Here is a 24,227-nt window from a genome sequence, read left to right as displayed (position 1 = left end):
ATACACATAGAAAAATACTAGTGGGTCTATAAATAATCAATAGAAAAATACTAGTGGGTCTATATAATAATCAATACACATAGAAAAATACTAGTGGGTCTATATAATAATCAATATCATAGAAAAATACTAGTGGGTCTATATAATAATCAATACACATAGAAAAATACTAGTGGGTCTATATAATAATCAATACACATAGAAAAATACTAGTGGGTCTATATAATAATCAATACACATAGAAAAATACTAGTGGGTCTATATAATAATCAATACACATAGAAAAATACTAGTGGGTCTATATAATAATCAATACACATAGAAAAATACTAGTGGGTCTATATAATAATCAATACACATAGAAAAATACTAGTGGGTCTATATAATAATCAATACACATAGAAAAATACTAGTGGGTCTATATAATAATCAATACACATAGAAAAATACTAGTGGGTCTATATAATAATCAATACACATAGAAAAATACTAGTGGGTCTATATAATAATCAATACGCATAGAAAAAATACTAGTGGGTCTATATAATAATCAATAGCATAGAAAAATACTAGTCTATATAATAATCAATACGCATAGAAAAATACTAGTGGTCTCTATCAATACACATAGAAAAATATATATAATACACATAGAAAAATACTAGTGGGTCTATATAATAATCAATACACATAGAAAAATACTAGTGGGTCTATATAATAATCAATACATAGAAAAATACTAGTGGGTCTATATAATAATCAATACACATAGAAAAAAATACTAGTGGGTCTATATAATAATCAATACACATAGAAAAATACTAGTGGGTCTATATAATAATCAATACACATAGTCTATATAATAAAATATACTAGTGGGTCTATATATAATCAATCATAGAAAAATACTAGTGGGTCTATATAATAATCAATACGCATAGAAAAATACTAGTGGGTCTATATAATAATCAATACACATAGAAAAATACTAGTGGGTCTATATAATAATCAATACGCATAGAAAAATACTAGTGGGTCTATATAATAATCAATACACATAGAAAAATACTATTGGGTCTATATATAATCAATACACATAGAAAAATACTAGTGGGTCTATATAGTAAATACACATAGAAAAATACTACAGGGTCTATATAGTAATCAATATACATAGAAAAATTCTAGTGGGTCTATATATTAATCAATACACATAAAAAAAACACTAGTGAGTGTATAAAATAATCAATACACATACAAAAATACAGTGGGTCTATATAATAATCAATACACATAGAAAAATACTAGTGGGTCTATATAATAATCAATACACATAGAAAAATACTAGTGGGTCTATATATAATAATCAATACACAATACACATAGAAAAATACTAGTGGGTCTATATAATAATCAATACGCATAGAAAAATACTAGTGGGTCTATATAATAATCAATACGCATAGAAAAATACTAGTGGGTCTATATAATAATCAATACATATAGAAAAATACTAGTGGGTCTATATAGTAATCAATACACATAGAAAAATACTAGTGGGTCTATATAATAATCAATACACATAGAAAAATACTAGTGGGTCTATATAATAATCAATACACATAGAAAAATACTAGTGGGTCTATATAATAATCAATACAAATTGAAAAATACTAGTGGGTCTATATAATAATCAATACACATAGAAAAATACTAGTGGGTCTATATAATAATCAATACACATAGAAAAATACTAGTGGGTCTATATAATAATCAATACACATAGAAAAATACTAGTGGGTCTATATAATAATCAATACACATAGAAAAATACTAGTGGGTCTATATAATAATCAATACACATAGAAAAAATACTAGTGGGTCTATATAATAATCAATACACATAGAAAAATACTAGTGGGTCTATATAATAATCAATACTAGTGGGTCTATATAATAATCAATAGAAAAATACTAGTGGGTCTATATAGTAATCAATACACATAGAAAAATACTAGTGGGTCTATATATAATCAATACACATAGAAAAATACTAGTGGGTCTATATAATAATCAATACGCATAGAAAAATACTAGTGGGTCTATATAATAATCAATCAATACTAGTGGGTCATAGAAAAATACTAGTGGGTCTATATTGTAATTACACATAGAAAAATACTAGTGGGTCTATATAATAATCAATACACATAGAAAAATACTAGTGGGTCTATATAATAATCAATACACATAGAAAAATACTAGTGGGTCTATATAATAATCAATACACATAGAAAAATACTAGTGGGTCTATATAATAATCAATACACATAGAAAAATACTAGTGGGTCTATATAATAATCAATACACATAGAAAAATACTAGTGGGTCTATATATAATAATCAATACATAGAAAAAATACTAGTGGGTCTATATAATAATCAATACACATAGAAAAATACTAGTGGGTCTATATATTAATCAATACACATAGAAAAATACTAGTGGGTCTATATAATAATCAATACACATAGAAAAATACTAGTGGGTCTATATAGTAATCAATACACATAGAAAAATACTAGTGGGTCTATATATTAATCAATACACATAGAAAAACACTAGTGCGTCTATATAATAATCAATACGCATCGAAAAATACTAGTGGGTCTATATAATAATCAATACACATAGAAAAATACTAGTGGGTCTATATAATAATCAATACACATAGAAAAATACTAGTGGGTCTATATAATAATCAATACACATAGAAAAATACTAGTGGGTCTATATAATAATCAATACACATAGAAAAATACTAGTGGGTCTATATAATAATCAATACGCATAGAAAAATACTAGTGGGTCTATATAATAATCAATACACATAGAAAAATACTAGTGGGTCTATATAATAATCAATACACATAGAAAAATACTAGTGGGTCTATATAATAATCAATACGCATAGAAAAAATACTAGTGGGTCTATATAATAATCAATACACATAGAAAAATACTAGTGGGTCTATATAATAATCAATACACATAGAAAAATACTAGTGGGTCTATATATAATAATCAATACACATAGAAAAATACTAGTGGGTCTATATAATAATCAATACACATAGAAAAATACTAGTGGGTCTATATAATAATCAATACACATAGAAAAATACTAGTCTATATAATAATCAATAACATAGAAAAATACTAGTGGGTCTATATAATAATCAATACACATAGAAAAAATACTAGTGGGTCTATATAATAATCAATACACATAGAAAAATACTAGTGGGTCTATATAATAATCAATACACATAGAAAAATACTAGTGGGTCTATATAATAATCAATACACATAGAAAAATACTAGTGGGTCTATATAATAATCAATACACATAGAAAAATACTAGTGGGTCTATATAATAATCAATACATAGAGAAAAAATACTAGTGGGTCTATATAATAATCATAGAAAAATACTAGTGGGTCTATATAATAATCAATACACATAGAAAAATACTAGTGGGTCTATATAATAATCAATACACATAGAAAAAATACTAGTGGGTCTATATAATAATCAATACACATAGTCTATATAAAAAAATACTAGTGGGTCTATATAATAATCAATACACATAGAAAAATACTAGTGGGTCTATATAATAATCAATACACATAGAAAAATACTAGTGGGTCTATATAGTAATCAATACACATAGAAAAATACTAGTGGGTCTATATAATAATCAATACACATAGAAAAATACTAGTGGGTCTATATAATAATCAATACACATAGAAAAATACTAGTGGGTCTATATAATAATCAATACAATTAGAAAAATACTAGTGGGTCTATATAATAATCAATACACATAGAAAAATACTAGTGGGTCTATATAGTAATCAATACACATAGAAAAATACTAGTGGGTCTATATAATAATCAATACACATAGAAAATACTAGTGGGTCTATATAATAATCAATACGCATAGAAAAATACTAGTGGGTCTATATAGTAATCAATACACATAGAAAAATACTAGTGGGTCTATATAATGATCAATAGGCATAGAAAAATACTAGTGGGTCTATATAATAATCAATACGCATAGAAAAATACTAGTGGGTCTATATAATAATCAATACACATAGAAAAATACTAGTGGGTCTATATAGTAATCAATACACATAGAAAAATACTAGTGGGTCTATATAATAATCAATACACACATAAAAAAATACTAGTGGGTCTATATTATAATCAATACACATAGAAAAATACTAGTGGGTCTATATAATAATCAATACGCATAGAAAAATACTAGAAAAATACTAGGGTCTATATAATAATCAATACACATAGAAAAATACTAGTGGGTCTATATAATAATCAATACACATAGAAAAATACTAGTGGGTCTATATAATAATCAATACACATAGAAAAATACTAGTGGGTCTATATAGTAATCAATACACATAGAAAAATACTAGTGGGTCTATATAATAATCAATACGCATAGAAAAATACTAGTGGGTCTATATAATAATCAATACGCATAGAAAAATACTAGTGGGTCTATATAATAATCAATACACATAGAAAAAAATACTAGTGGGTCTATATAATAATCAATACACATAGAAAAATACTAGTGGGTCTATATAATCAATCATAGAAAAATACTAGTGGGTCTATATAATAATCAATACATAGAAAAATACTAGTGGGTCTATATAATAATCAATACGCATAGAAAAATACTAGTGGGTCTATATAATAATCAATACGCATAGAAAAATACTAGTGGGTCTATATAATAATAAATATGCATAGAAAATACTAGTGGGTCTATATAATAATCAATACGCATAGAAAAATACTAGTGGGTCTATATAATAATCAATACGCATAGAAAAATACTAGTGGGTCTATATAGTAATCAATACACATAGAAAAATACTAGTGGGTCTATATAGTAATCAATACACATAGAAAAATACTAGTGGGTCTATATAATAATCAATACACATAGAAAAATACTAGTGGGTCTATATAATAATCAATACGCATAGAAAAATACTAGTGGGTCTATATAATAATCAATAGGCATAGAAAAATACTATTGGGCCTATATAATAATCAATACGCATAGAAAAATACTAGTGGGTCTATATAATAATCAATACACATAGAAAAATACTAGTGGGTCTATATAATCATCAATAGGCATAGAAAAATACTAGTGGGTCTATATAATAATCAATACGCATAGAAAAATACTAGTGGGTCTATATAATAATCAATACACATAGAAAAATACTAGTGGGTCTATATAATAATCAATACGCATAGAAAAATACTAGTGGGTCTATATAATAATCAATACACATAGAAAAATACTAGTGGGTCTATATAATAATCAATACACATAGAAAAATACTAGTGGGTCTATATAATAATCAATACACATAGAAAAATACTAGTGGGTCTATATAATAATCAATACATAGTGGGTACTAGTGGGTCTATAATAATCAATACACATAGAAAAATACTAGTGGGTCTATATAATAATCAATACACATAGAAAAATACTAGTGGGCCTATATAGTAATCAAGACTCATAGAAAAATACTAGTGGGTCTATATTGTAAATACACATAGAAAAATACTAGTGGGTCTATATAATAATCAATACACATAGAAAAATACTAGTGGGTCTATATAATAATCAATACACATAGAAAAATACTAGTGGGTCTATATAATAATCAATACGCATAGAAAAATACTAGTGGGTCTATATAATAATCAATACACATAGAAAAATACTAGTGGGTCTATATAATAATCAATACACATAGAAAAATACTAGTGGGTCTATATAATAATCAATACGCATAGAAAAATACTAGTGGGTCTATATAATAATCAATACACATAGAAAAATACTAGTGGGTCTATATAATAATCAATACACATAGAAAAATACTAGTGGGTCTATATAGTAATCAATACACATAGAAAAATACTAGTGGGTCTATATAATAATCAATACACATAGAAAAATAAAAATACTAGTGGGTCTATATAATAATCAATACACATAGAAAAAATACTAGTGGGTCTATATAGTAATCAATACACATAGTCTATATAATAAAAAATACTAGTGGGTCTATATAATAATCAATACACATAGAAAAATACTAGTGGGTCTATATAATAATCAATACACATAGAAAAATACTAGTGGGTCTATATAATAATCAATACACATAGAAAAAATACTAGTGGGTCTATATAGTAATCAATACACATAGAAAAATACTAGTGGGTCTATATAATAATCAATAGGCATAGAAAAATACTAGTGGGTCTATATAAATAATCAATACGCATAGAAAAATACTAGTGGGTCTATATAGTAATCAATACACATAGAAAAAAATACTAGTGGGTCTATATAATAATCAATACACATAAAAATACTAGTGGGTCTATATAAAATCAATACATAGAAAAATACTAGTGGGTCTATATAATAATCAATACGCATAGAAAAAAATACTAGTGGGTCTATATAATAATCAATACACATAGAAAAATACTAGTGGGTCTATATAATAATCAATAGGCATAGAAAAAAATACTAGTGGGTCTATATAATAATCAATACGCATAGAAAAATACTAGTGGGTCTATATAATAATCAATACACATAGAAAAATACTAGTGGGTCTATATAATAATACAATACATCATACATAAAATACTAGTGGGTCTATATAATAATCAATACACATAGAAAAATACTAGTGGGTCTATATATTAATCAATACACATAGAAAAATACTAGTGGGTCTATATAATAATCAATACGCATGAAAAAATACTAGTGGGTCTATATAATAATCAATACACATAGAAAAATACTAGTGGGTCTATATAATAATCAATACACATAGAAAAATACTAGTGGGTCTATATAATAATCAATACACATAGAAAAATACTAGTGGGTCTATATAGTAATCAATACACATAGAAAAATACTAGTGGGTCTATATAATAATCAATACGCATAGAAAAATACTAGTGGGTCTATATAATAATCAATACGCATAGAAAAATACTAGTGGGTCTATATATAATAATCAATACACATAAACATAGAAAAATACTAGTGGGTCTATATAATAATCAATACACATAGAAAAATACTAGTGGGTCTATATAATAATCAATACGCATAGAAAAATACTAGTGGGTCTATATAATAATACATAGAAAAATAGTCTATATAATAATCAATACGCAAAAAAATACTAGTGGGTCTATATAATAATCAATACGCATAGAAAAATACTAGTGGGTCTATATAATAATCAATACGCATAGAAAAATACTAGTGGGTCTATATAATAATCAATACGCATAGAAAAATACTAGTGGGTCTATATAGTAATCAATACACATAGAAAAATACTAGTGGGTCTATATATAATTAATCAATAGTCTATATATTAATCAATACACATAGAAAAACACTAGTGGGTCTATATAATAATCAATACACATAGAAAAATACTAGTGGGTCTATATAATAATCAATACGCATAGAAAAATACTAGTGGGTCTATATAATAATCAATACACATAGATAAAATACTAGTGGGTCTATATAATAATCAATACACATAGAAAAATACTAGTGGGTCTATATAATAATCAATACGCATAGAAAAATACTAGTGGGTCTATATAATAATCAATACGCATAGAAAAATACTAGTGGGTCTATATAATAATCAATACGCATAGAAAAATACTAGTGGGTCTATATAATAATCAATACACATAGAAAAATACTAGTGGGTCTATATAATAATCAATACACATAGAAAAATACTAGTGGGTCTATATATTAATCAATACACATAGAAAAATACTAGTGGGTCTATATAATAATCAATACACATAGAAAAAATACTAGTGGGTCTATATAATAATCAATACACATAGAAAAATACTAGTGGGTCTATATATATAATCAATACACATAGAAAAATACTAGTGGGTCTATATAATAATCAATACACATAGAAAAATACTAGTGGGCCTATATAGTAATCAATACACATAGAAAAATACTAGTGGGTCTATATATAAATCAATACACATAGAAAAACACCACTAGGTCTATATAGTAATCAATACACATAGAAAAATACTAGTGGGTCTATATATTAATCAATACACATAGAAAAACACTAGTGCGTCTATATAATCATCAATACACATAGAAAATACTAGTGGGTCTATAAATAATAATCAATACACATAGAAAAATACTAGTGGGTCTATATAATAATCAATACACATAGAAAAATACTAGTGGGTCTATATAATAATCAATACACATAGAAAAATACTAGTGGGTCTATATAATAATCAATACACATAGAAAAAAATCAGTGGGTCTATATACATAAATACTAGTGGGTCTATATATAATCAATAGCATAAAAAATACTAGTGGGTCTATATAATAATCAATACACATAGAAAAATACTAGTGGGTCTATATAATAATCAATACACATAGAAAAATACTAGTGGGTCTATATAATAATCAATACACATAGAAAAAAATACTAGTGGGTCTATATAATAATCAATACACATAGAAAAAAAAATACTAGTGGGTCTATATAATAATCAATACACATAGAAAAAATACTAGTGGGTCTATATAATAATCAATACACATAGAAAAATACTAGTGGGTCTATATAATAATCAATACACATAGAAAAATACTAGTGGGTCTATATAATAATCAATACACATAGAAAAATACTAGTGGGTCTATATAATAATCAATACACATAGAAAAAATACTAGTGAGTCTATATAATAATCAATACGCATAGAAAAATACTAGTGGGTCTATATAATAATCAATACACATAGAAAAATACTAGTGGGTCTATATAGTAATCAATACACATAGAAAAATACTAGTGGGTCTATATAATAATCAATACACATAGAAAAATACTAGTGGGTCTATATAATAATCAATACACATAGAAAAATACTAGTGGGTCTATATAATAATCAATACACAGAGAAAAGTACTAGTGGTTCTATATAATAATCAATAAACATAGAAAAATACTAGTGGGTCTATATAGTAATCAATACACATAGAAACATACTAGTGGGTCTATGTATAAATCAATACGCCAATAAAAATACTATTGGGTCTATATAATAATAAATACACATAGAAAAATACTAGTGGGTCTATATAATAATCAATACACATAGAAAAATACTAGTGGGTCTATATAATAATCAATACGCATAGAAAAATACTAGTGGGTCTATATAATAATCAATACGCATAGAAAAATACTAGTGGGTCTATATAATAATCAATACACATAGAAAAATACTAGTGGGTCTATATAATAATCAATACGCATAGAAAAATACTAGTGGGTCTATATAATAATCAATACGCATAGAAAAATACTATTGGGTCTATATAATAATCAATACACATAGAAAAATACTAGTGGGTCTATATAATAATCAATACACATAGAAAAATACTAGTGGGTCTATATAATCATTAATAGGCATAGAAAAATACTAGTGGCCGTATATTATGATCAATACACATAGAAAAATACTAGTGGGTCTATAGTAATCAATACACATAGAAAAATACTAGTGGGTCTATATAGTAATCAATACACATAGTCTATATAATAATCAATACACATAAAAAATACTAGTGGGTCTATATAATAATCAATACACATAGAAAAATACTAGTGGGTCTATATAATAATCAATACGCATAGAAAATATACTAGTGGGTCTATATATAATCAATACACATAGAAAAATACTAGTGGGTCTATATAATAATCAATGGGCATAGAAAAATACTAGTGGGTCTATATAATAATCAATACACATAGAAAAATACTAGTGGGTCTATATAATAATCAATACACATAGAAAAAATACTAGTGGGTCTATATAATAATCAATAGGCATAGAAAAATACTAGTGGGTCTATATAATAATCAATACGCATAGAAAAATACTAGTGGGTCTATATAATAATCAATACGCATAGAGAAAAATACTAGTGGGTCTATATATAATAATCAATACGCATAGAAAAATACTAGTGGGTCTATATAATAATCAATACACATAGAAAAATACTAGTGGGTCTATATAATAATCAATACACATAGAAAAAATACTAGTGGGTCTATATAATAATCAATACGCATAGAAAAGTACTAGTGGGTCTATATAATAATCAATACACATAGAAAAATACTAGTGGGTCTATATAATGATCAATATAGAAAAATACGCAAAGAAAAATACTAGTGGGTCTATATAATATCAATACATAGAAAAATACTAGTGGGTCTATATAATAATCAATACACATAGAAAAATACTAGTGGGTCTATATAATAATCAATAGGCATAGAAAATACTAGTGAGTCTATATAATAATCAATACACATAGAAAAATACTAGTGGGTCTATATAATGATAAATATACGCAAAGAAAAAATACTAGTGGGTCTATATAATAATCAATACACATAGAAAAATACTAGTGGGTCTATATAATAATCAATACACATAGAAAAATACTAGTGTGTCTATATAATAATCAATAGGCATAGAAAAGTACTAGTGAGTCTATAAAATAATCAATACACATAGAAAAATACTAGTGGGTCTATATAATGTAAATACACATAGAAAAATACTAGTGGGTCTATATAATGATCAATACACACAGAAAAATACTAGTGGGCCTATATAATAATCAATACACATAGAAAAAATACTAGTGGGTCTATATAGTAATCAATACACATAGAAAAATACTAGTGGGTCTATATAGTAATCAATACACATAGAAAAATACTAGTGGGTCTATATAATAATCAATACACATAGAAAAATACTAGTGGGTCTATATAATAATCAATACACATAGAAAAATACTAGTGGGTCTATATAATAATCAATGCACATAGAAAAAATACTAGTGGGTCTATATAATAATCAATACGCATAGAAAATACTAGTGGGTGTATAAAATAATCAATACACATAGAAAAATACTAGTGGGTCTATATAATAATCAATACACATAGAAAAATACTAGTGGGTCTATATAATAATCAATACACATAGAAAAATACTAGTGGGTCTATATAGTAATCAATACACATAGAAAAATACTAATGGGCCTATATAATGATCAATACACAGAAAAATATTAGTGGTTCTATATAGTAATCAATACACATAGAAAAATACTAGTGGGTCTATATAGTAATCAATACACATAGAAAAATACTAGTAGGTCTATATAGTAATCAATACACATATATAAATACTAGTGGGTCTATAGAGTAAATACACATAGAAAAATACTACAGGGTCTATATAGTAATCAATATACATAGAAAAATACTAGTGGGTCTATATAATAAGCAACACGCATAGAAAAGTACTAGTGGTCTTATATAGTCATCAATACTCATAGAAAAATATTAGTGGGTCTATATAATGATCAACTTGCATCGAAAAGTACTAGTGGGCCTATATAATGATCAATACGCATCGAAAAGTACTAGTGGGCCTATATAATGATCAATACGCATAGAAAAAATACTAGTGGGTCTATATAGTAATCAATACACACAGAAAAAATACTAGTGGGCCTACATAGTAATCAATACACATATAAAAAATTGCTAGTGCAACAACATAGAATTGAATGCGCATGGCAATATAAGGATTTTAATACGCATGGCAATGTAAGGATTGTGATACAGACGAGCATTTTTCTGTAAAATAAAATACCCAATTGGACATTCATTTCATTAAGAATAAGACAGCTCTCTGGTAAATAATTATTTCCAACCTTGACCTGTACGTTAAATCTCCATCCTGCATAACATTGTACTATTTTTGGCTAGTATATAGAAATACGCAATGTAGTATGTCAGTTTCTAGTTTAATATAATTTTCAAATTACTGCATCAGTTTTTTTCGTATTTTCTCGAAGTGGAGATTAGCTTTGTTGTTAGGTCACGTATATAACCTTCTAAACATACATTCCGGCATTCTATCATAGAAACTCCCAAACAGCAGATCAAATGTTAACATTATGGTTACAACGTACTATAATAATGAGATATAACTAGACAGCTGGTAATTGTACGATCTGCGAGAAAATTAGTCCATGTGGTATTCATAATTAATTATAGCTTTAATCGTTCCTACATTGTTTCTATAGGACTAAATGTTTATCGAATTTTCATATAATCTGAAGTCTTATCCATTTGTGCTTCAGTTGCCTACTTGTAACAGGGTAAACCTGCACTTCTTGTAATTGTATAAACACGCATTTTGTATAGACATTCTACGATCTAACTATTTTTAAAATATATACTGATAATAAGAGAGCTTTTCTTTCTACTTCTAGTTTGTATTATGTTTTTTTTTATTTTAGTAAAAAATTATCTATTTTTGAATTATAAACAGAAAGAAATACAACAATAACACACTTTTTACGAGTGCAATATCATTGAATTTCCAATAAAAGAAAACATAAAATTAATTGTATTACCAATAAAAAACATAAAATTAATTGTGTTTCCAATCAAAGAAAACATAAAACTAATTGTTTTTCCAATAAAATAAAACATACAACCAACCTCTCCTCGAGCTAGAGAATTCATCAGGGGTGTCTCTGAAGTTATGCACGTGTCTTCATCGTCAATTTTTACTAGTGATTGAGATCCAAACGATTTTGACCTCCATTCCTCTGGGTCATAAAGAGAGTTCCCACTTTCGGAAACAATACAGAGCGACGACTCTCCATCAGTTTTTGACCTGTTACTCTGTTCAATGACCTGGTCTCTCCACTATATGATCATGTTAAGATATATTCATTTAGTTTCTCTTGAATAATTAAAATTATATAACAATATATAGTTTTAGCACATAGTGATAGAAAGAAAACTGCTTTAAGTTGTGTACTCTAATACATTTGGATTTTTATTTTATCTTGAAGGTTGTTTTTTTGTAATTGTAATAATAAGTAAATAATATGTCATTGGGGTGGGATTTTTAAGCGCAAATGGGATTTGTTTGATTCCGTTTGAATTTTACACGAGGGTTATCCGCGGTAGCCATCTCTAAATTAGCAGTGTAAGATTAGAGAGAAGGCAAATACTGACATCCACCATCTAAACAAATACTGACATCCACCATCTAAACTTAAGCTTTTCTTTTAACAACGAATAATGGGATTGACCGTAACATTTTTCTAACATATCCACGGGTGAATGGACGAGCATGTTTGACGACGCGGATTCAAACCTGCATAAGTTAGTTACCTTACAAGAGAACCAAACGTTAACCACTGGTGCTGAAACTGGAAAGACACACCATAAAAATTTCAATTTATAATTTACACCAAATATGAAGGCCTGGTGATTGGTTTGTTTTTTTTCAAAATTTCGCTCAAGACTACACGACGGCTATTTGCGTTATTCATCCTAATTTAGCAGTATAAAACTAGACAGAAGGGAGAAAGTAATAACCACCCACCGCCAATTTTTTGAGCTCCTCTTTTACAACGAATAGTGCGATTGATTGTTACGTTACAACGCCCACGCGGCTAGATAGATGAACAAGTTTAATAGGAGGATGAATCGAACCTACGACCCTTAAATTGGAAGCTATGCCAAGCTGATAATGGTTATCATTACTATTTATTAAGTAGTCTTTTTACAGAAAATATAGAATATATTTGATGCAGTTTACTTGATATCATATAACTTTTTTAATACAAATAAAAATAGTTAAACTTTATTGTTTTATAGTAATTCTCATTGGCCCGGCACGGCCAAGCGCGTTAAGGCGTGCGCCTCGTAATCTGAGGGTCGCGGGTTCGCATCCCCGTCGCACCAAACAAGCTCGCCCTTTCAGCCGTGGGGACGTTATGATGTGACGGTCAATCCCACTATTCGTTGGTAAAAAGAGTAACCCGAAAGTTGGCGGTGGGGTGGTAACAACTAGCTGCCTTCCCTCTAGTTTTACACTGCTAAATTAGGGACGACTAGCACAGATAGCCCTCGTGCAGTTTTGCGCGAAATTTAAAAAAACAAAGTAATTCTCATGTTGAAAAATTCACAACTTTTATTCACATTTAAAAGTGTTTCCATGTTATATGATAGAAGTTAGATGTGCTTATTTTACGCTATATATTTAGCAAACAAATAAGTAGCCTTGACATTGTTTTTGTGCAATTATTTTATTGGTCATTCGTGTACATTGATGTCAGTGGTTTTAATGTACTTAGTTAAAGTATAGTTTAAATTTAGACAGTATATTACTTATTTTATGGAATAAAGCAAACATTTCAAAACACTTTTATGATTAAAGAGGCCAAAATGGCTTAAATATTAAATCAAATGAGAAAATGAACCTAAACGGCTCCAAAACGTGCAATAAACGGTCAACAATGCGTCTGAAATAGTGAGTTATTATACACTCGTAAGAGGCGTGATATCACCGAACTCTGAGTCGAGCTGTGTGCACACATAGTTCAGTGCTTGTTGTTGAGAGATAGAGTCCATATTGGATTGAAATTCATGCTTATATCGTGGTTCGGCGATAACTGGTATAAATAAACGCAGAAGATTTCTTTAGAATTTCTTGTTATTCGATTATTGGATAATTGAATTATTCTCTTTGCTCCTATTTGATAGTATTTTTGGTGTCTTTGGATAAATACGTCTCGTATGTGTTTGTAGCTATCTTATTTTTTCTTTATTCTTCTGTTGTTCCTTCCAATAGATTTCACCAGATGACCATAGAAGCTGTCGGTTTCTCCAATAGATTTCATCACGCAAACATAGAATCTGTCGGTTTCTCCAATAGAATTCACCACATGAGCATAACACTGCTGGTCCATCCAGTAGATTTCACCACACAAACATAGAGTCTGTCAGTTTCTCCAAGATATTTCACCACATGAGCATAGAATCTGCTGGTCCCTCCAATAGATTTTACCACACAAACATAGAATCTGTCGGTTTCTCCAATAGATTTCATTACATGAGCATCTGCTGGTCCCTCCAATAGATTTCAAGACACGAGAATGGAATATTGTAAATAATGCTCATCTTAACTGTCCTATTTTTTATTATTTTGACAAGAATATAAATTTAGCTTTTGTCATATCTAATTTATAATTAGATGCTAAGTTTTGCATATCCTTTTGAATTTGTAATTTAGTTTTAGTATGAAGAGAAGAATTATGGTTGATGTTGACACTTAGGCCTGAGTATTACGAGAGTAGAATCCTTTTTATCTGTAGCATGATACTGACTAGTTTCCTTCCCTGTTGTCTATGAAGAACAGTTGGTGCACACAACCGTCGTTTAGCTGATTATCCGAAAGAAGGTAAGGAAATGACGAGGCATTAATGTCCTAAGGAACTACAATCGAAGCTTTCTATAATTACTTCACAACAGAGTAAATGTCGTATTTACATTGAGAAGGAAAAAAGCTATGGTGCATTTATGTATGTCTATATTTCTCTTGTGTCATTCCACAGTGTAAGATTCACTCGAAATAATGCTATGTAACATTTGCAAATGACTTTAACGTAGTGTTTTCACCTTACGACTTTACCATAACAGCAAGAGTTAAAGTGGATATATAGAAGCATTGTGCATAATTTATATTCACCAAGAAAGTGTGTAGCTACAAAACAATTTCTGAGAATATATTACATAAAATTCGACACAGTAATAAATAATCATTCTTCCAACCCTATAGATTTCTTCGGAAATCATACCTGCTGTTCATTTTAACATAAAGATTTAATGGGAGTTTTCTATCGGTAATTGAAGTATCTACAACACAACGAATAGATGATTCTGTGTAGTGATTCCGAGTGAAATGAAATAATACATGAAGCCATTTAAATTATAAAACTTGCTGGTATCTAGAATGCTGTTTAAGAAACTGGCGACTAAAATTGTAAATTATATTATGCGCATGATATACACTGATTTTCAATTATAAACTGTACAGACAAAGCTGGATCGAATCACTACAAAATCATGAAATATCACTGTCTTAATATCAGTTTTGTTTTATAATCTCTCACGTCAAAATACTGAGTAATATAAATTAAGATAAATTTTACCATAATTCCTTGATGTACGGTTCGTTCGTATTTAGCAGAAATAGACAATAGGTATGAAGATAAATTACTAGGATACACGGAAATACACGTGTGAAGGAGGGCTACACGCATTCAATAAGGATACAAGGCTTTACTGATACAGTTTAATCTTTACTGAACTCATGTCTTTGACTTCTTTACTAATTAGCTGGGACAACTTGAGTGCTAAAACTACCTATTTTACAACGTTAAACTCACAACATTGAGTTGATTGTACGTATCCTCGAACAAGTCATTTTCGTGCTGCTCACTTAACAATCCATGCATAAAATAAAAACTGAAGTGAAATACAAAATTAACTGAAAAATAAACCCATCACTTTGGAAGCGTATTTAATATAGTTCCCCAATCTCTGTTCTTAAACACTTCTTGCAAAGAATGCTTCTTTAAAAACCCATTTACTTTAGAAATTATTTGGGTTTTCTTTCTTGCTAAGTTGCAGGTTCGTTGACGTTCGTTCTTGTGTATTTTGTAATACTATACCAGCATGTTTCTTTACGTATATATACATATATTGATATTCCTTATGTTTGTACTCGATTTTTAATTTTCAAAGACAATGGACAAAAACAACAAAAGAAAATTTCCTAGAAATACAATTTAACATTTGCTCGGTTACGTTTAAATTATATTCATATCTGATTTTATGTCAGTTGATGAAGATTGCACCTGGAAAGGATTCATTTAGATATCAGTTATTACACTGTGTAACACAATGTTTACTTTTTATTGTTCCTGGACAGAAAGTGTTGTTTCCCAATTGCTTATGCCTAAAATAAATGGAAAAGACCTATTTTTCTCTTCACATTTTTCTTTTGTGACCTGGGAACGTATAACGAAAACATGATGGGAGACTATATTTGGGGGCTGATACGTGAAAATGATTTACATTACAGTCACAAATCTCGAAAACTACTCACTTCTAAACATTTTTGTATAACTTTAGTATAAATACATGTAAATCTTGATTCATATGTTGTGTTATTCAGACCTTATGTAAATGAAAGTGTACAATTTGCCCGTTTTTACATAGACAATAGGTTAATTTCTAAATTTCATTATCCAGGTTACAAAAACAAAGTTTGAAGGGAATAATGGTCATTTTCTGTACTTTTACAACATAAGCAATTAAGAAATAACACATACTATCCAGGAACAAAATATGTGTTACGTAGTGTTATGAATAAGTACTCTGATTTAAAGTTCTATGTATAAAGTGTAAGAGATATATAAAGGTGCCAACTATTATATGTATGCAAACACTTGATTATATATAAGTATAATTATTATAAAGAAATTTCTAACTAAACGATAGAAAATATCATCATTTTGGTTTTTGTGAAAATATTTTACCAAATTCGAAAATCTAAAAGTGAGATTCAAGGCTATGTAGGCCATGACCCAGAGCTATCCTACCATAGTGGGTCACCTGCCCGTTGTGGTTATGTTATGTTTTTTGTTATAACATTACTTTAACCTCTTATCTCTGTAATATTCTTCACCGTTAATAAGAAAAAAAAATTCTTCGCTTAACCTCAATTGATCCTTCATTTATTCTTTCCCACAGCAAACCGAAACAGCAACTCTCTCTCCATTTTCTATTTGAGGATAAGTCGCCAGATGCATTTTTAAGTAAACCTTCATGTACACAGACTTAATCCTCTACGAAACGTTAGCAGATCCTCGATAACCGAATCTATTTTTGACTTCTCTTAAGGTGGTTCGGCATGGCCAGGTGGGTTAAGGCGTTCGACACGTAATCTGAGGGTCGCGGGTTCGAATTCCGGTCGCAAAAAAACATGCCGTGGGGGCTTTATAATGTAACGGTCAATCCCACTATTCGTTGGTTAAAAGTAGAGCCCAATAGTTAGCAGTGGGTGGTGATGACTAGCTGCCTCCCCTCTTGTCTTACACTGCTAAATTAGGGGCGGCTAGCGCAGATAGCTCTCGTGTAGCTTTGCGTGAAATAAAAAAAACAAATAATTCTCTTACGGTGAACTTTTTTATGAGCAACTGGTTTGCAACATCCACACACCTGCAACAGTTGTGACACACCGATATTTTGCCACATTTACATTTGCAGGTTAGCTTTGAAATCAACCTCATTTTTTTTTCGACAAGAATAAACATTCAGAAGTTATAAATGGTTGTCTCAACACTTCCTCATAGACATATTCAAGAATGATGCTCAAAATTAATTTATTACAATAATATCTAGACCACTGTTTTAGCCGAGTTTAAAAATGTTTCCAGCTTTTTCGACACACACAAAAAAAAACCAACAAAAAACAATTATAGATTGGATAGATATATCCAATTATAGATCGGCGCACAACTCTGGATTCCTCATAAAATAATTCATATTTCTGTAGGTTCACAACAACAACAAAATGACATATGATGCTGCAAATGGGTAATAAAAAGTGCCCTTCAATTTCTCCTGTCCTTGAGTCACAAACCTCTCGTTTCCATATAAATATATATCAATTTTTCTATCTATAGACAGTAATAAAAAACAAAGACGTAAAGTTTAAGAAAATTCTGTTTAGTTTTGATTGAAGTGTCATAATAATTAGGTTTTTGTTTTATATTTTCCTTTTTTGTTTTTTGTCTGGTTTTGATTTCTGTTGCGTATGTTTTATCAGTTCGCAAAGAAAAACTAATATGGATTTTAAGATATCCAAGGAATTTCTAAAACTGTAGCGAGCGTAATAAGCAGAGCGTGCCCTCAAGTCACAGATTAAAATCCCGTTTGATACAGAGTAATATAATAATAATAAATAAAGGTCTTACCCGGACTGTCTCTGCTGGTGTTATAGGAGACTCTTGGTTTTTTGTTAGATCTATATGAAAATCTTCTGAAGTCGCATGGATCCATTTGGCAGTTGATTGAGTGACGTCTGGCGGACCTATTTGGAAATTATAATTACCCAGTGGTAGGTCTTGTTTTATACAGATTTTATAACATAATTGTTGTAATACTTATTGAGTATACAAAGTTCAGCTGTCGTATTTGTTAATTTAGCAGTTCGCAAGCACAACTGACCAGTATATTAAGATATCCACAGTCTTTCTAAAAACTCAAACGTAATAAGCAGAGAATATAGTGTACAATGAGACAGCGTTGAGTCTTCTGATTTACAATGTTAAATCAGGCGTTCGATTCCCGTTGTTGGACACAGCATACAAAACAAACACAAAGTTCAGGTTTTCTAATTCCTTGAAGAAATAAAGACAGGTGAGTACGTCATTTTGTGACGTTGCTATAAAATAACGTATTACCTTTATGATCTTTCGGTAATTAGAGATAAGCTTGAATAGTTATTGCTTTAAAGCTCTTGATTAAAGCTTTGAAAGGACAAATAACAGTTTATAGCTTTAAAGCTCGTGATTAGAGCTTTGAAAGAGCAAATAACAGCTTATAGCTTGTGATTAAAGCTTAGAAAGGGCAAATCACTGCTTATATGCTTAAAGCTTGTGATTAAAAATTTGAAACGGCAGATAACAGTTTGCCTGTTGTTTAGTTATGCGATTATCAACAAATACATTGAATCTAATATGTGTGTTTTCTTATAGCAAAGTCACATCGAGCTATCTGCTGAGTCCACCGAGAGGAGAATTTAATATGTGTGTTTTCTTATAGCAAAGTCACATCGGGCTATCTGCTGAGTCCACCGCGAGGAGAATTTAATATTTGTGTTTTGTTATAGCAAAGTCACATCGGGCAGTCTGCTGAGTCCATCGAGAGGAGAATTTAATATGTGTGTTTTGTTATAGCAAAGTCACATTCGGCTATCTGCTGAGTCCACCGAGAGAAGAATTTAATATGTGTGTTTTGTTATAGCAAAGTCACATCGGGCTATCTGCTGAATCCATCGAGAGGAGAATTTAATATGTGTGTTTTGTTATAGCAAAGTCACATTGGGCTATCTGCTGAGTCTATTGAGAGGAGAATTTAATATGTGTGTTTTGTTATAGCAAAGTCACATCGGGCAGTCTGCTGAGTCCATCGAGAGGAGAATTTAATATGTGTGTTTTGTTATAGCAAAGTCACATCGGGCTATCTGCTGAATCCATCGAGAGGAGAATTTAATATGTGTGTTTTGTTATAGCAAAGTCACATCGGGCTATCTGCTGAGTCCACCGAGAGAAGAATTTAATATGTGTGTTTTGTTATAGCAAAGTCACATCGGGCTATCTGCTGAATCCATCGAGAGGAGAATTTAATATGTGTGTTTTGTTATAGCAAAGTCACATCGGGCTATCTGCTGAATCCATCGAGAGGAGAATTTAATATGTGTGTTTTGTTATAGCAAAGTCACATTGGGCTATCTGCTGAGTCTATTGAGAGGAGAATTTAATATGTGTGTTTTGTTATAGCAAAGTCACATCGGGCTATCTGCTAAGTCCACTAAGAGAAGACTCTAATATGAATTACATTTTATATCATACAACTTTTTCATCAGCAGATATTGAAACAGAAAGATAAAAATAAATCATTTACAATAGTTCTAACTTTAAATAATAAATAAAAATTCTGTGCAATAATATTGTGCTGAATTTGTATTTTATCACTAGAATTTATCGTCAAATGTATCGGTTTCAGATTTAGAAGACCGTGTGTCTTTTACGTATATTTAGTATTATTATTGAATATCTCGGCTTTATTTAGCAATATATCATTAAAAATAACGATTACCTTAATTTCAGGCTTATTATCTACGCGTTTTCCTAAAGGCACAAATAACTACGAATCGTAGCACGTGAAGATAAAGTTAAAAACAATTTCAATTGCCACTAATTTGTTTGTATGCCTGTTGGTTGCTAGGTGACAAGGTACGGAATGGGCTATTGTGCTGCGCTTATCGTGAGTCTCGAAACCTATTAGATATCAACATAAGTAAATTGTAAATCCAACAAGTAGATAAGATTCAATTTTAAAACAATGTGAAATAGCATTTCTGTAGTTTGTTCTGTGCAATGACTAAGGAGCTAATAAAACATTTGTAATAAATACTCACATAGCTTCCTAATCTCTATTATAATTGACAAACAAACAATAGTTTTAAACTATTTAGTGTGCAATAAGAAATATTGCTTCATATTAAGTATTAACAACTGACTAAACAAATTGTTAAAATTACTCATTTTCTATGTGGGGTTTAGCAGTATTAGGTGAGAATAATTGGAATATTTTTTTATGTCACTTTTGTATCATTAGAATTAATATTACAAACAAAATCACAGACTCTAAACTGATTTAGTTCGCACATAATTTACAGAGATATATATATAAAAGGCGGACATGGTGCACTTACACCCAGAAGGTGATTTTAAGGTTAATAAACCCGTTTTTGAAAAACATAAATACATTTATATGCAGAATATTCTCACCAGAAAAATCTCTCTTGGTGGAAATTAGATCGAGTAGTTGCATATCGTGTTTCGGTGATTCCTCGTCGGTAAGAGAACTGACTTGTTCCCTGAAGAAATATAAATATATAATTTTAGACAAAACTACCTTGCTGCCTGAATATATATATATGTGTATATTGTTTTAAAAGTAACAGAACAAACATGCTCCGAGAATAAATATATGTATGTGTTGTTTAAGAAGTAACATAAGTAACTTGTTCCCTCAATATATATGTATGTGTTGTTTAAGAAGTAACATAAGTAACTTGTTCCCTCAATACATATGTGTGTGTTGTTTAAGAAGTAACATAAGTAACTTGTTCCCTCAATATATATGTATGTGTTGTTTAAGAAGTAACATAAGTAACTTGTTCCCTCAATACATATGTGTGTGTTGTTTAAGAAGTAACATAAGTAACTTGTTCCCTCAATACATATGTGTTGTTTAAGAAGTAACATAAGTAACTTGTTCCCTCAATATATATGTGTATGTGTGTATGTATTTTAGAAGTAAGTAACATAAGTAACTTGTTCCCTCAATATATATGTATGTGTGTGTGTATTTTAGAAGTAAGTGAAGTAACTTGTTCCCTCAATATATGTGTGTGTGTGTGTGTGTGTGTATTTTGAAGTAAGTGAAGTAACTTGTTCCCTCAATATATATATGTGTGTGTGTGTATTTTTAGAAGTAAGTGAAGTAACTTGTTCCCTCAATATATATGTGTGTGTGTGTATTTTTAGAAGTAAGTGAAGTAACTTGTTCCCTCAATATATATGTGTGTGTGTGTAATTTTAGAAGTAAGTGAAGTAACTTGTTCCCTCAATATATATATGTATTGTTTCAGAAATAGGAGAACTGACGTGCTCCGAGAATAATTATATGTATGTATCTTTTAATAAATATGTATATGTGTGTTTCTTATAGCAAAGCCACATCGGTCTATCTGATGATGCGTTGTTTTAAAAGTACTCTAATGTACTCTAATAGTGGTGAGATCAAAGTTTAATAATCATGAGTTCGTATGTTTACTTGTCTTTAACTTTTTCTATTGAAACATTTGCTCACAATGAATTAAATATCAGCCCACGTGCTGCATGCAAACCCAAAACTCGTAGCGATTCTTAAACATCTTTAAATATTTTAAACAACTGTAGCTTTGTTGTAAAGATTTTTTTATATACTTATTTTTAATTACAAATCCATATAACATGTATCTGATCAACCAGAAAACACAAACTGGTTCTTCATCAACTGTGCTCCTGGCTTTTAGTTTCGTTTGTTTTATGTTTTGTTTCGCTTTTCTGGAACTGTAACAGAGAATATTGTAGTGTTACTTAAAATAAGTTTTGTGTTAATGATGAATAATAACAGCCTTGGGTAAAGGAATGCTGGCTAGCTCCAGAAGTAACAGAACACTTTCAAGGAAAATGACGTCCAATTACCCAAATTAAGCTCCATAGCATATTTCTCATTTCCCATACGTCATTGGTTTATCGCTAGTTCTGAACCACAAGTAACGATTACAGAATGATGAACGACTTTCCTCACATGAAATCGTTTCTCTATGTCATTTCAGAAAATCTCATATCACTTTCCTTAGACATTAGGCCTTTCATCACTTTCCTTATACTTTAGGCCTTTCAGAAATTTCCTGTCAGTTAATTCTCAGTCATTGAACGATTTCATATTTTTTTTACAGCTAATGAATTCTTAGAAATGTTTATAATATACAGGAATTTTATAGCCTTCTTAGAACTTACACAACGAAAGCAAATTCCAAGTTAACTAAACAATACATTGTAATTTTCAAAAACATCTGTACGATTTTCTCAAATAAATTTACAATTTCTCATACTAAAATTTAATTAATGTTTATGAAATACTCACTTTTCGTCTCGGCCATGTTGTATAACTTGATCTATTAGAAAAAAAAAGTTGCCTTTAATAAACATAAATAATATTTATTGTTAATATTTTAATGTACTGATACAAAGAATTCTGAGCACATTAAAATATTCATTGTTATTGTTGTGGAAATGAAATCCAACATACGTTTTAAATAAAGGTACAAAGTTACAGCTCTTGATTGGATTGTTTATATTTTCTTTATCTTAATTACAATAGTTCAACCAATCATGTGGTTATCATTATGAAACTGTCGTTTACCGTGTTACTTGATCATGGTCCAATGAGAAGTTCGACTCTCGTAATTAAGTTAAACAAAAAATAAAAAATCTACTCAAAAGCTATATCTTTGGACTTTTTATATATTTTGAACGTTTAGAGTTATTTAATAGAATGGGCCCAAATTTACTCAAATACTGAATGAATTAATGAGATTAGATTATTATTCTATGAAAACTTTAATTGAATTAAATACAAAATATTTGAAAGTCGGATTAATACATTAGTTCAATTAATACACTAGACATTTCTTTCTGTAAAATAA

The 24,227-nt window shown here is 29.3% G+C and overlaps 1 protein-coding gene across 1 annotated transcript in view; it reads right to left on the bottom strand.

Annotated features, from left to right (window-relative positions):
• Window positions 1-24,227, bottom strand: part of LOC143233098 (uncharacterized) — a 135,113-nt gene that overhangs the window by 68,191 nt on the left and 42,695 nt on the right. Inside the window, exons 2-5 of the mRNA XM_076469004.1 lie at window positions 23,666-23,696; window positions 21,757-21,845; window positions 19,156-19,271; window positions 12,815-13,024 (exon numbers count right to left, since the gene is read on the bottom strand). Coding sequence (XP_076325119.1) covers window positions 12,815-13,024; window positions 19,156-19,271; window positions 21,757-21,845; window positions 23,666-23,696 — 446 coding nt within the window. The remainder of the gene's footprint in view (window positions 1-12,814; window positions 13,025-19,155; window positions 19,272-21,756; window positions 21,846-23,665; window positions 23,697-24,227) is intronic.

Source organism: Tachypleus tridentatus, chromosome 1 (assembly GCF_004210375.1).
Source record: "Tachypleus tridentatus isolate NWPU-2018 chromosome 1, ASM421037v1, whole genome shotgun sequence".
NCBI classification, from domain to species: Eukaryota; Metazoa; Arthropoda; class Merostomata; order Xiphosura; family Limulidae; genus Tachypleus; species Tachypleus tridentatus.
This window is presented reverse-complemented; position numbering and strand designations above follow the sequence as displayed.